At 37.7% G+C, this 13,909-nt stretch overlaps 1 protein-coding gene across 5 annotated transcripts in view; it reads left to right on the top strand.

Annotated features, from left to right (window-relative positions):
• Window positions 1-13,909, top strand: part of Cacnb4 (calcium voltage-gated channel auxiliary subunit beta 4) — a 252,595-nt gene that overhangs the window by 214,840 nt on the left and 23,846 nt on the right. For all 5 annotated transcript variants that reach the window (XM_005315799.5, XM_005315800.5, XM_005315801.5 and 2 more), the window contains 4 exons: window positions 495-514; window positions 738-818; window positions 2,053-2,111; window positions 12,199-12,308. In XM_005315799.5, coding sequence (XP_005315856.1) covers window positions 495-514; window positions 738-818; window positions 2,053-2,111; window positions 12,199-12,308 — 270 coding nt within the window. The remainder of the gene's footprint in view (window positions 1-494; window positions 515-737; window positions 819-2,052; window positions 2,112-12,198; window positions 12,309-13,909) is intronic.

Raw genomic sequence — 13,909 nt, 5'->3', positions numbered from 1 at the left:
TGGATTTGAAGTTTAAAAACGACATGGTAGAAAGAAAGTATCAGTGTTCCAGAAAAATGGCCAAAAAAACATTTGAAGAATTATCTCATGGTTCACCAAAGTTACAAACACAAAAGATTGAGGTGATGGTCATTTTTGCTCATTATTGCTTCTTTGTGTCAAGTTTTATTTGACCAGCTGTTCTCAGCCAAACTGTGTGCTGTGTTGGGCTCTGGAACAACCTAGAGGTTAATGGGGAGCCAAAACCTTCCACCACTCCACCAACTCAAAATCAGGATACAAGGTCACTTATACCGAGAGAGTTACCTGTTTCTCAGGTGTCTTCAAAAGTGACATGTCCAGAATGAAATAAAGGAGCAGAGCTCCCCAGAGGGGTGATAGGGAAGCAATAAGGATGACTAAGGACCAATGGTACATTCATCCCTCTGTTAACTCATGTACTATCATTTACAGAGATTACGTATTTTGATATGGCTCTCATTGTTGTCTTTTAGCAAAACAGAAGCAAAAAGTGGTAAGTTGTATTTCCTTTTTAAACTTACTGTTAAGGCTCCTGTACATACATGCCTGCAATCTCCATCTCAGTAACCCACATAGCTATAAAGTAAGGGCTGAGCCTCCCCAGTGGGGACCTTTGGTTATCATTAATGGCTCAACCCAAGAACTGTGAATGTTGTGGCTGTGGAGGAGGCATGCTCGGCCTCACCTTGTCACGCATGTTGAATCATCTCTTTCAGACGGAGCACATTCCTCCTTACGATGTTGTGCCATCAATGCGTCCGGTGGTGTTAGTGGGGCCGTCACTGAAAGGTTATGAGGTACAAATATCATCTGTTACTCTTCAGTTCTTGACTGAGAACCCAGGACACGGTCCTTTGTGCACTTGCTCCTCCAGGGTCTCATTATGTAAGAACTAATGGAAGCCAGCTCTCAGGATGTGAAGGCGGGTGGCACTACGTGGGGCTTCTGTGACCCTTTGTCCTTTCTCTCCTCTCTTGCACACGTCTCATCTTTATGCATTACATTGTTTAGAAATAGTCTCCCTCAAATCATTTACAATGGGAAGTTCTGGTAAAAGATTTGCTCTGCAGTAAATTCAAAGAAAAGGACTGTATTTGTCTCAATCATTCCCATTATTATTAGAAACAATAGAGAATGATCCGCACAGGGAATAGATAAGCAGTCTTCCAGAAAACCCAAACACTGAAAGCACCAACCAATTTCACCCTACTGGGTAAATAACACTATGGCTTATTCTACCGAATGTTTTTTAGGCTTATTTGTTTTTAAGGACATATATAGAAAAAATAAAATAAAACATTACTGAACCCTAGAGATGAATTAAACAGTACTATGTAACAAGACAGAGTAGAGATTTAAATACATGACATTTCAGATGTTGCTTTCTGGGCTTTGAGTTAGTACAGGTACAAAATAGATGTGATGTGCCATTTCAATCTGAAGGTAGGCAACCCGCAAAACACCATTTCCACTAACCTAGGACAATGTCTTCACGTAGTAGGCACTTATTGCACATTGGTTAAATAAATTAATTAATCTCTTGAAGCAGATCTAAGAATTCCATCTCTCTGCCTTCCTCTGGGTTAGAAATGTCAGAGTGATGAACAGAGCAAAGGTCTGCCCTGGTGATGGAGAACTTGCAGCAACTGCACAGACTAGCAGGACAGCTGGGCCCAGGCCCTGCCTTAGGCAAGCACAACTCAGGCGCCCCCAGGGTGGCCAGCACCCCAGACCAAAGCCAGCCTGCTGTCTCCTGGCAGCAGTTCTGCCCGCTAATAAGGGAAAGGGGAAGAAGGTTTGCCTTGGGTCTGATGACCACTGCTGGTTGATCCCTCAGCACTCCTGAGGAGAACCAAGGGGGAAATTGGCAACTGCACTTCCTGATGCATGGAAAGCACCTTCCCTGGGAACCTCCCTTAGGCTGTGATAAGGTCCCTGCTGGGTCATAGTGCCCTCCCTTCCACCTCTCTCACTTTTGACCTCTCTCTCTGCGTGTGTTTGCCTCATTCTTTTTTTCTCACCTCTGCAAAGGTAACAGACATGATGCAGAAAGCCCTCTTTGATTTCCTGAAGCACAGGTTTGATGGGAGGTGAGACATATAGATGTTTTTGTATTTTTATTTTCCTTTAACCGAACATGTATGATGAATTGATTTGTGGGTCTGTGTTTCCAGTAATTACAGAAGTTCTATAATTAAAGAGTAACAGAGTATTCTTGGGAAGAATGATGATGATCTCTGAAAATATGAAGCATGGCATTGAATTCTCAAGGGAAAAAAGGGTCTTGAAAAGGAAAATAAAATGTTTGACTTTATTTTCTCACTTTTAGTGAATTCATACCAAACTGATTTTTAGGAAAAAAAATAATTAAAATATATGTTTCTCATGAATATGATGGTTCACTGGTCATGCTGGGTAATATTATTTGGAAATTGTGTGTGTGTGTGTGTGTGTGAGAGAGAGAGAGAGAGAGAGAGAGAGAGAGAGAGTGAGAGAGAGAGAGAGAGAAAGAGAGAGAGAGAGATGCTAAGTATAAATATAAAATACTGAATTTCCTCAAAAGGAGAAGCCAAAAAATTGTTTTTATTATAAGACTTCCAAAATGACCATTTTGTAGGAGATAGTGCTTATTTGGATGTGTAGTTCTGGATTAGTTTTATTTTATTTATAACTCTGTGTGTGTGTATGTGTATGCACTCACACGCACATGCACACATTATAGTTAAACACAATAGTGGGGGTCATTTTGAAACCTCATTATTTTATTGGTCTATTTATAGATCTGTTTTGTATGTATCCTATTGTGATCCATCATCAATATTATCCAACCATCAAATAATTTTATCATTTAAGTCTTGTGAAAATGTCTAGAGAAGGTTTCTGTGTTTTACAGAGAAATGGTTAAAAAGTCCATATTGACATAATTCTGAGTACAAGCTCTTCCACAATGCAGAATGCACTCCATGTGAAAGTAACCACATGAGAAAACCTGAAGAGTTATCAGAAATGAAGAAAATTTAAATAGTGTGTATTGAGAAATCTGGGTAAATGCATCCAATTTGTCACCTTAAATGGGCTAATTAATTTTAAAATGTTTAAATATCTTCAAATAGATTTTAATGAATATGGTATTGTAAGGAAAAAGCAAACATAGTAATGTTTTAAATACAAGTTATATATAGGTTCTAATTGAAGAAATAAGAATACCTCTGGAATGTTATATGAGTTTCTAAATACATTAATATGGCCAGGCTGCCTTAATATGTTGAATCCAAAATGATAAAGATTTAAACACAGTGGAAGCTTACAGTTGCGCACTTAACAGTGAGTCAATTGTTCCACCTGGGAAGGACACTTTAGTTTGGGGGAGGGGAGAAATGGACAGAAAGTTTGCTCCACCTGTTGTGTGTGGCCCTTAGTCTGGGGTGAACGTTCCAGTCAACTCATTGGAGAAAGGAGCATGCAGGACCTGGAAGTAGTGACCATCTTTTCTCACATTTAATTGGCTAGAATTTGGTCATGTGGTATACCTACTTCCAAAGGAGTCTGGGAAGTACATCTTGCTCTATACCTAAAGAGGAAGATAAAATAGATTTTGTTGAACCAATAACAGTCTCTGCTGCAGTCATCTAGTGGACACAAGGAGTTTGATAAGAAAGGCGTGTTTATCCCATTCCCTTTTTAAAAAAACAGGCAGAAAATGAAAGAGTTTCAAAGAAAACCAGCAAAACTTGCTAAATGTTAGAATATTGGCATTGACAGCCAAGGTGAAGTTCATTCATTCTAATCTCCCTCTTCCACAACACAGTCAGATGGACAGTCAGCTTCCCTTTGAACACTTCTGGCTGGTGGGAAATCCTTTCCTAAAAAATGCAATACAAAGAAATAGCTGAACTCTGACTATAACTTAAGAGCAGTGGTCTTTGTACTGCCTTGTGCTGTTCTGAGCCCTAACCCTTATCCTTCTGTCACTCTCCATGGACTAAAGGTAGCTAACATGCATGGCCCAGCCTCTGTTCCTTCAGTGATGCTTGGAGTCACTCGGTTCTAACCTGTGTTGACTTTACCTAAGGTTGCTCTGAGTAGTGCCTCAATCTCTGGCCCCATAGCAGCCCTTGATCTGAACAAATTCCATCCCATAACACTGCCTATGTTTGTGTTTTGGTCCCCACATGACATGCCTATAAACAGCAATGTTATTTAAAAATTTGACAGATAGCACTGATCAAAAAAAAAAAAAAAGATAATTTAGCAAAGAGAAAATGAGTGGTTTAATTACTGGATTCAAGAATGAAGAATCTCATGTCTTCCTTAATCCTTTGGCCCAGAAAGAGGAAATTCATTTTATTGTATCAGCAGTGATTTGTCTTGAATCAAGTAGAATTGTCTGCATCAATGAGTGCAAACAGACTATTTTTTTAAAATTATTTATTCTAATTAGGTATGTATGACAGCAGAATGCATTTTGATTCATTATACACAATTACAGCACAACTTTTCATTTCTCTGGTTGTACATGATGTAGCAACACACCATATGTGCAGTCATACATACATGTACCTAGAGTAATGATGGCCATCTCATTCCACCATCTTTCCGGCCCCCATGCCCTTTTCTCCTCTTCTCCCTCCCCTTTGCCCAAAGTTCCTCCATTTTTCCCATCTCCCCCCCCACACACACACCCATTATGTATCAGCATCCACTTATCAGAGAGAACATTTGGCCTTTGATTTGGGGGGAATTGGCTTACTTTGCTTAGCATGATATTCTCCAACTTCATCCATTTACCTGCAAATGCCATAATCTCATTCTCTTTTAATGCTGAGTAATATTCCATTGTGTATATATACCACAGTTTCTTTATCCATTTATCTATTGAAGGGCACCTAGGTTGCTTCCACAGTTTAGCTATTGTGAATTGAGTTGCAATAAACATTGATGCATTACTATAGTACTAGAGTACTATAATATGCTGATTTTAAGTCCTTTGGGTATCGAGTGGGATAGCTGGGTCAAATGGTGGTTCCATTCCAAGTTTTCTAAGGAATCTCCATACTGCTTTCCAGAATGGTTGAACCAATTTTCAGTCCCACCAGCAATGTATGAGTGTGCCTTTCCCCCCATACCCTTGCCAACAATTATTGTTGTTTGTATTCTTGATAACATGTATTCTGATTGGTGTGAGATGAAATCTTAGAGTAGTTTTGATTTACGTTTCTCTAATTACTAGAGATGTTGAACATTATTTTTATGTATTCCTTAATCAATTGTCTATCTTCTTCTGAGAAGTGTGTCTTCAGCTCCTTAGCCCATTTATTGATTGGGTTGTTTGCTTTTTTGGTGTTAAGTTTTTGAGTTCTTTATATATCCTGGAGATTAGTGCTCTATCTGACATGCATGTGGCAAAAATTTGCTCCCATTCTGTAGGCTCTCTCTTCACCTCATTGTTTGTTTTTGTTTTGTTTTGTTTGCTGCGAAGAAGCTTTTTAGTTTGACTTTATTGATTCTTCATTTTATTTCTTGCACTTTAGGAGTCTTGTTAAGGAAGTTGGGGCTTAATCTGACATGATGAAGATTTGGGCCTACTTTTTCGTCTATTAGGTGCAGGGTCTCTGGTCTAATTCCTAGGTCCTTTATCCACTTTGAGTTGATTTTTGTGCATGGTGAGAGATTGGGATTTTAGTTTCATTTTGCTGCATATGGATTTCCAGCTTTCAGAGCATCATTTGTTGAAGAGGCTATCTTTTTTCCAAAGTATGTTTTTGATGCCTTTGTCTAGTATGAGATAACTGTATTTATGTGGGTTTGTTTCTGTGTCTTCTATTCTGTGCCATTGGTCTGCATACACACTATTGAAGTTGGTTTTGATAGAAACAGAATAAGCTTCAGTGCCAAGTGTTCATGAGGTCTGATGACATGGCAGAGAATCTAGGGGAAGAAGCTAGTAATAGTGTAAGTAGTAGCTACACACAGACTTAGCACCGGAAAGGACCCATGTGTGGCAGTGGGAGAAAGATGTTAAAGGTCGTGTGACAGAGTGGACTTACTGTTAAGAATAAGAAGCCAGTGCAGCAGGTAAAACAATGAGTTCACTGGTGCATGAACTCATTGTTTTAATAACGAAGAAGAATTTGGCTGGTAGCTTCTCACTGGCTCTGATGTGTCTGTTGCTTGGAGAATATCCTTATGTTTTGAGCTATGAAAATATGCTACATTATGTTTTATCAATTAATAAAAGGAGAGAAAATGACAAGTAGCCTTTAAATGAAACCCAGCCAAGAGAACAATCACATGGAAGGCTTTTGCTCAGTGACACAGCATAAACAATATGTTCTAGTGGAAACCTACTCAGTGTTTCATTGACTATGAATGCAATTTGTTTAGACAAAATGGCAGGAGAAAGTCCTGTAATTTTTCAGAAAGAGCAAAAATATCCATTAGCTAAGAGGTGTTTCTATTCAGTACTGTTTTTCAGATCTTAGTTAAAAATTAATTCAATGAATTAGACTAAAGTCCAACTGCTTAACTTTAGAGTTATAAACTTGAAAGGGTTTTTTGATACCTTAGCTATGATCAGTTTAGTTTTTCTATATTGATGCATTACAATTATATGTAATAGTGAGATTTATTATGCTATATTTATATATGCATATAACATAATTTGATAAATCTCATTCCTTAGTACTTTGCTTTCCCTCCCCTCTTCCCTTATCTCTCCTCCTGGTCTGCTTGCTGTAATCTACTGATCTCCTTTCTATTATCATCATTATTATTTTTTTTCATCATTATTATTTTAATTAGTACATCATAGTTAAATATAAAAGTTGGATCCACTGAGGTATATTCATACATGGACATAGCATGATTTGGTTAATTTCATTCCCCCGTAATTCCCATACTCTCTCCTCTTCTCTCCATCTCGATCCCCATTGGTCTCCTTATTATTTTTGTGAGATTCCTTTTTTTTTTTTCTCTAACTTCCACATATGAAAGAAATCATAGAAAACATTCAACCCTTGACTTTCTAAGTCTGGCTTATCTTGCTTACCATTATGTTCTCCAGTTCCATCCATATACCAGCAAATGACATAATTTCATTCTTTTTTTATGACTGAGTAAAACTCCATCATGTAGAGGCACCACATTTTCTTTATCTATTCATCTGCTGACAGATACCTAGGGCTGGTTCCATAACTTAGCTATTGTGAATTGCACTGCTATAAACATTGGTATGCTTGTGTCACTATAGTATGCTGATTTTAGTTCTTTTGTATAAATTCAAAGAAATGGGATAGCTGGGCCATATGGTAGTTCCATTTCTAGTTTTTTGAAGAATCTCCATACTGCTTTCCAAAGTGGTTGTACTAATTTTCAGTTTCACCAACAATGTATAAATAAAGCTTTGTCCCCACATCCTTGCCAGTAATTATTATTATTTGTATTCTTAATGATTACCATTCTAGCTGGAGTGAGATGAAATCTCAGTCTAGTTTTGGTTTGCATTTCCCTGATTGCTAAGGATATTACATATTTTTTCATATATTTGTTGGCTGTTTGTATTTCTTCTTTTGAGAAATGTCTGTTTAGATCATTTGCCCATTTTTTGATGAGTTATTCATTTTTCTGATGTTAAGTTTTTTTGTTCTTTATATATTCTAGGTATTAGTCCCCCATCAGAAGAGCAGCTGGCAAAGATTTTCTCCTTGAGTCATTCAGACCTAGTTACTATACAGTTTTACTGCTGTGGTTGCTATTGTGAGGCCTAACTGTAGTACATGTAAGAAAAATAAAAGGCACAGGTGAATATCCACATGTAGTAATACTTCTTGTGGCCATATTATAAATTAAGTGGCCCTAACAATCTGCTAAAATGGTACTCAGTCTGGTGAGGACACAGTAGTTACACTATGGGCTTCTCTCTTCATTTCACATATTCATTGGGAATGATCCTTTCTTATGAGGTTTGCTCAGCTGGTTGAATCTACAATTTTTAGGCCAAATAGCACGAAGTCAAACCAGTTGCAGTTTGTTGACCTATGCCATTCATGTCAAAGCTCCTGAAGTCTGTTATTTTAGGCTTTGTTGACAACTGGATCAGATCAATTCTTAGGCATTATCCAACTCAAGTTGTAACTGACACAATCATGGCTTAAAATCCTAAACAGCACAAAATCTACAGGGATAGGATCTTCAGCTAAAGGAAGCTATTATCCAGACAACATATAAGGAAAACAAAGCAGGTAGTTGAGAAAGAAATTGAAAGAGAAGAAGCTGAGAATACAATTTAGAGAGACTCAAAATAGATAGTATTTACTTGTAAAAGGAAATGGGAACAATTGATGCTATCACAAAGCAGCCAAGCCATGGAAGAATGAACACAATTTGTAATTTCAGTGAACAAAGGGGAAAAGAACAAGTGACTTTCGGTTCCTGTCATTCTCCTGTCATCTCCTCTCACTCAAATGTGGACTCATTAGTCCACAAACACTGGGTCTAATTGAACACTTTTGTGCCAGACTTGAATGTGTAAATTAACAGATTTTTATTGCATCGTGTCTGACCTGATTCATCTTTCCTTTCAATGTATTTAATGGGTGAATCCATGGTTTCTACTAACTTCTGAGGACAGGATATAAAGATATTGTCTCTTTCAAGTCTTCAACTATATAATAATCATTTGTCTTGCTTACATTATATATGTGCTTATCAACATAGAACACTAAGATAATTAAGAAAGCACTTTTATATATTATCTTGTTTGCTCCTAATGACAAACCCATGAGACAGTTTTGACAAATCTACCATTACCATTTTATTGATTAGGATACTAAGGCTCAAAAGATGTCATGACCTTTCTGTGGCCATAGAACCAGGAAGAGAAAGATCCAGGTCAATACTCAGGTCCTCCTGTGCCTTTCATCCATTTCTATTGACAGCACACTCCTTTGTTCTTTGAAACACTTTTCCCTATAAATACTAGGATATTGCAAGGGTAAAATATGGAAGGGCTTTATAGCTGTTGCATTACCATCATGGAACTATAAATTATTTTTTAATGCATGTGTCATAACTGAAAACTATCTTTACATAGACTATCACAGAAAACTAATATGCATAGTCCATGATATATTAGGTTATAAGCAATTAAGGTGAATTTTAAAGTAAAAATAAGCAATGGTTGTGTTTCAGATTTACTGCATTTAGAGAATTATTTTTGCTAGTTTCTAGGGAATTTGCTGCTGCATCCAGTCTGCTGAGGAACCAATATCCTACTCCTACTATCTTTTTTTTTTTTTAAACCTACTGACCAGTAACTACTAACAAAGTTTTTCCAGAGATGCATAGAAGGGCCAAAGACACCGGGTATGACTATAGCAAGAAAATAAATAGAAAGGATGTCATAAATTTTTTAAAAAGTATTTACATTTGATGGTTACTTTGCTGGGAGTCTTATTAAAAAAAAGAAGATATTGGATTTGATGTCTGATTTTGATAATAGTGAGCATCCTTGTAAGATAAAGACTTATTTTGTCTAAATTATTAGAGTTGCTAGGGTAGTGTCTATATGTTCCAGATATCTACTTTATGCATCTGAATTTTATTAACAAGTAACTTATATTAGCAAATGAACTTGTAATTTATTAGCAAATAAAATAAGAAAGAATGCTTTATTGCCCTCACCTTTCCCTCTGTTTCAAACATATGAAGCAGTTTTATTCCTTTGTTTTTTGGGACTTTGATAGTATTTGAAAAGGGTTTTGTAAAAGTGCTTTAATAACTCAGAATTAGATCATGCATCTGTTGATAAACACTTCAAGTTTTAAGAACCAAGGGTTACAGTCCCAGAAGCTGGAAAGGCTGAGGCAGGAGGATCGAAAGTTCAAAACCAGCCTCAGCAATTTAGCAATACCCTAAGCAGCTTAGAGAGACCCTGTCTCAAAATTTAAAATAATAATTTAAAAAAGGGCTGGGAATGTGGCTCATTGGTTAAATGTTCCTGGGTTAAATCCCGAGTACCACAAAACAAAACAAAAAACCCAAAACCGTGGGTCACAATCTGGCTTGCAGAATGAGAATATTTGATTTTCACTTAAGCAGAATAAAATCTTGCAACAAACCAAAAATCATTATTCTAGAAAGTTGAATTCTGTCTTTAAACCAACCCATTTGTCTTTAATCAGATATCTGGATTGCTCTGGATATGACTTTTATCCAGCAGCTCCATTCTTAAAAATAAAGAATACAAGAAACCCAGAATCACAATAATAAACATGAAAACCCTGTTCTGTAAGAAAGGAATTGCCTATGAGATTTCATGCCTCAAAGCTTCAGAGGGCTACAGAGTAATAGAAACTCAGATGTGAGTTTGCTTGACTTTAAACTGATTTAAATCCTGACCATCTCTCAGACCAAGGCCAAGGTTGTGCATCTGTGCTTGATAATTTGCCCCATGTAGAGATTTGGGGTTGCTGGATAAAAAAGCTGAAATGAAAGAGAATTCTGAAATCAAATGACTAAGCCCTGGCCTGGTGCTCAGAAACCTAGTTTAGACCTCCTCAGCCTATGTAGAATCATGTGAAACTCTTTGTTTCTCAGTTTCCTTCTTGGTAAAATGAAGAAGTTGTTACACCAGTGTTTTCCAATGTCTTTTAGCAGTTGAACAATGTTTTGCAATGAATTCACATATAATCCCAATGTAGAAAATAGAAATGCAGAAGTGTTTGCCTTGTGTGGTAAAATTGGAGCCTCACCCACTTGGCCTTTCTTTAGTGTTCAGAATGATTGCCAAGATCTTTCCGCAAAGGACAGCTGAGAATGCATCTAATACTTATTAGGGCATAAAAATTCTAAAAAGCTAAATAATTTTAAATGTCCTGACCACCTACAGTACATAAATACAATGACACAGACAGGCGGTGATTTGCTTTAAAATAACACCAGAAGTTTAAAGTCTGTAGGTTTAAAGAAGTGATTTCCAACCATTTGTCAAAAAGGTTTATTTTAAATTCTCTCCAAGGCTCAGATCATGCAAGTCAGGTAAAGAGTCTTCTGACAATACCCAGTATCTCCCAAACAGGTATGAGATGACATGTGACTGAATAATTGCTAATAACTCTAGCCTCTTCTCTGTTCCTACCCTCAAAATTTTTTGAATATGGAGAAGAATAGGTATGTTCACTGAGTATAAAAGGGAGAGGGGGCTACTTTTCTCATCTATTTCTGGGAAGCTGTGAAGGTGAGAATGGGGAAAAGCCCACTGATGTTAGTAACTGACTTAGAAAGGCAAGCTTTGGATTCTACAGGCAGATAATGGCTGGAAACTGAGCAATCCTTAAAACAGTTTTAAAAGTGTGGATTCCAGATGTTCTCATTTGATAAATTATATTCAAATAGACCCCTGTCTCCATTCATCATTTGCAATGTCTTTACTTTATTCTTTTCTTCCATGATTGCAGGATTCTTTCTAAGTTATCAAAACCCTGGCATAATACTCATATTGCCCTCAATTGTACTCTCTTAGGACTGCCCGCCATGTGCATTCAAAGTCATATGCAAATATGCTGAAGAATCCTATGGCTGTAGAAAAGAAACCATATTTCTCACATTCTTACAAGTGAAGCCTCCCTTTGAACCTGTGGAGAAATGTTCCATGAATCATGAATGAAGTATTGAGCATAGGAATGCAACTTAGTCTATCACCGATTGGTCGTCTTTGATGATCAAAATGAAGAGAGTTTCTTCCTTTAGCCAGAGGCATTGAAATGCTGGAAAAGAGTATTTGTAGCTCCTGAAGGTCTTGTTCAAGAGCAAATCATCTGTGAATTGTGAGGAGACTGTATTGCTGCTTCCTAGAAAGAGCATGGTGTATGCATATGTTTTGATTCCCTCCTGGTGTGGTGTGCATTGTAAAGGGAACTTGGCCAGGCCGGCCATAATGGAGAAGAGCATTTTTACTGGAGTATTTTTTCAATTAAATAGCCAAAAACCTTCCTCCATTTGCTCTGCTTGTATTTTAATACTAGCCAAAGCCTGTTTAAAATTCTTGTGGCCAATATTTATTATACTGTGGTTCTACTATAGTATGTAAAATGGTTATTAAGTACTGTGGTTATAATTCACTTGGAGAGCCCTGTAACATTTTTACTTGCTTGTTCTCTTCTGTGTTCCTATTCATAGGATATCAATAACGAGAGTGACAGCTGACATTTCTCTTGCTAAGAGGTCTGTCCTAAATAATCCCAGCAAGAGAGCAATAATTGAACGTTCAAACACCCGATCCAGCTTAGGTAAGATATTCAAATGTAGTACTTTTCTATCCTGTACTTTTAGACTATCATGACACAGGATGCATTTGTGAATGTCTTTTCCAGTTTGCTCCCTGGTCTGAATGAGGAAGTGCCAAGTAACTGAAAAGAATGCTAGCATGGACATGAAGGGAGCAGAGTTCTGCGGCAGCCAGAGCCTGTTCTGTCTCTTTCAGCTCTAGTCAATTAGCTAATTGGTAGTCTGGTTGGAAGAATGAATCCTCAACGACTCCCCTGGTCTGTTACTGCCTAAAAAACGGGAAACCACTCATCTCTGTTTTGCCTAAGCTTCTCAATGAAGCTAAGGGTAATTGTCATACCTGACTCACAGCTGACACGAAAGGAAATCCTATGTTCAGCCTTCTCAGATCTTTAGAAGAAATAGATAATGGTGCTCTTGGTGTTGCTTCTGTTGCTAGCTGATAGTACACAGAATAGTCACACCTTGAAGTAATGGCAACCACCATTAATAACATGCAGGGAATTCAAATGTGTCTTTTCTGGGGTACTAGTGAGAAAGCATCCTAAAATTCACCATGACGGAGAAGAGCCAAAGGCTGTGGATGAGCAGGGCTATGGATAGAAGTGAGTCCATGCTGCTGGTGAATCACATTTATTCATCCTGAAAGCATGTTCTTTTTCTCCATGACTGTCAAGAGTGGTGCAGAATCTTTCCTCGAATTTTCTTTTGCATTCACATTCTAAGGGCAACTTGTTTTAACTAGGAAAGATGCTACTGCTCCATGCTGCTGAAATGGGCTGTACAGAGGATAGAAAACTAAATAATAAAAACAACAACAATAATAGTAACTAGCGTTTCCAGCTGCATGTCCTAATGTCTCATCAAGAATCCACCAAAGGGGGAGTGGTGGAGTGCTCGCCTAACACAGGCGAGGCCCTGGGTTCAATCCTCAGCACCACATAAAAATAAATTAAAGATATTGTGTCCAACTATAACTAAAAAATAAATTTTAAAAAAAGAGAGAACAAAGAATCCACCAAAGGCTTGCCTTGACCCTGATTTAAGGTTGGAAAGAAGATACAAAGCATTATCTCTATAATCCTGGCATGAGATTGGTACATGATGATCGCCAATACATATTTGTGGGATGGTTGCTTGTGAGGGGATGCCTCACATGCCAGTGCATGTGGGGGTAGGTCCTAGAGGTGAGTGGTTCCTTGTCCAGTCCTGTGCTTAGAGCCTTCCACAAAGTGAAACATTCTTAAAGGCACAGTATTTTGCCTTGAGACAGTGATGGTGGCATGTTGATGGTGAATCATAGCAGGTAGCTGACTAAAATAAAATATCATGGGTGATGAGGACAGTCAGGTAGGTTGAAGATTTCTCAAACAAGCTTCTGTTCTCTGTTCTCCTATCTTCCATCTTGGTGTCTGTAACTTTTAACCACCTCTCCTGGTATATGATGAAAGGCTAAAGATGCTAAAAAGCTAAATGAGGTTGCCTGTTCCTTCAGCCATTTGCACCAGCTAAGGAGTTCATGGGTATTCCCTGAAGTTGGTCCTTATACTCTAGTTACCTGTCATAAGAGTCAGTGATATGTATGAGGTAGGGTAGTATTAAT

Source organism: Ictidomys tridecemlineatus, chromosome 7 (assembly GCF_052094955.1).
Source record: "Ictidomys tridecemlineatus isolate mIctTri1 chromosome 7, mIctTri1.hap1, whole genome shotgun sequence".
Taxonomy (NCBI): Eukaryota; Metazoa; Chordata; class Mammalia; order Rodentia; family Sciuridae; genus Ictidomys; species Ictidomys tridecemlineatus.
The sequence above is the reverse complement of the archived record's forward strand: the minus strand, read 5'-3'. Positions and strand labels throughout refer to the sequence as shown.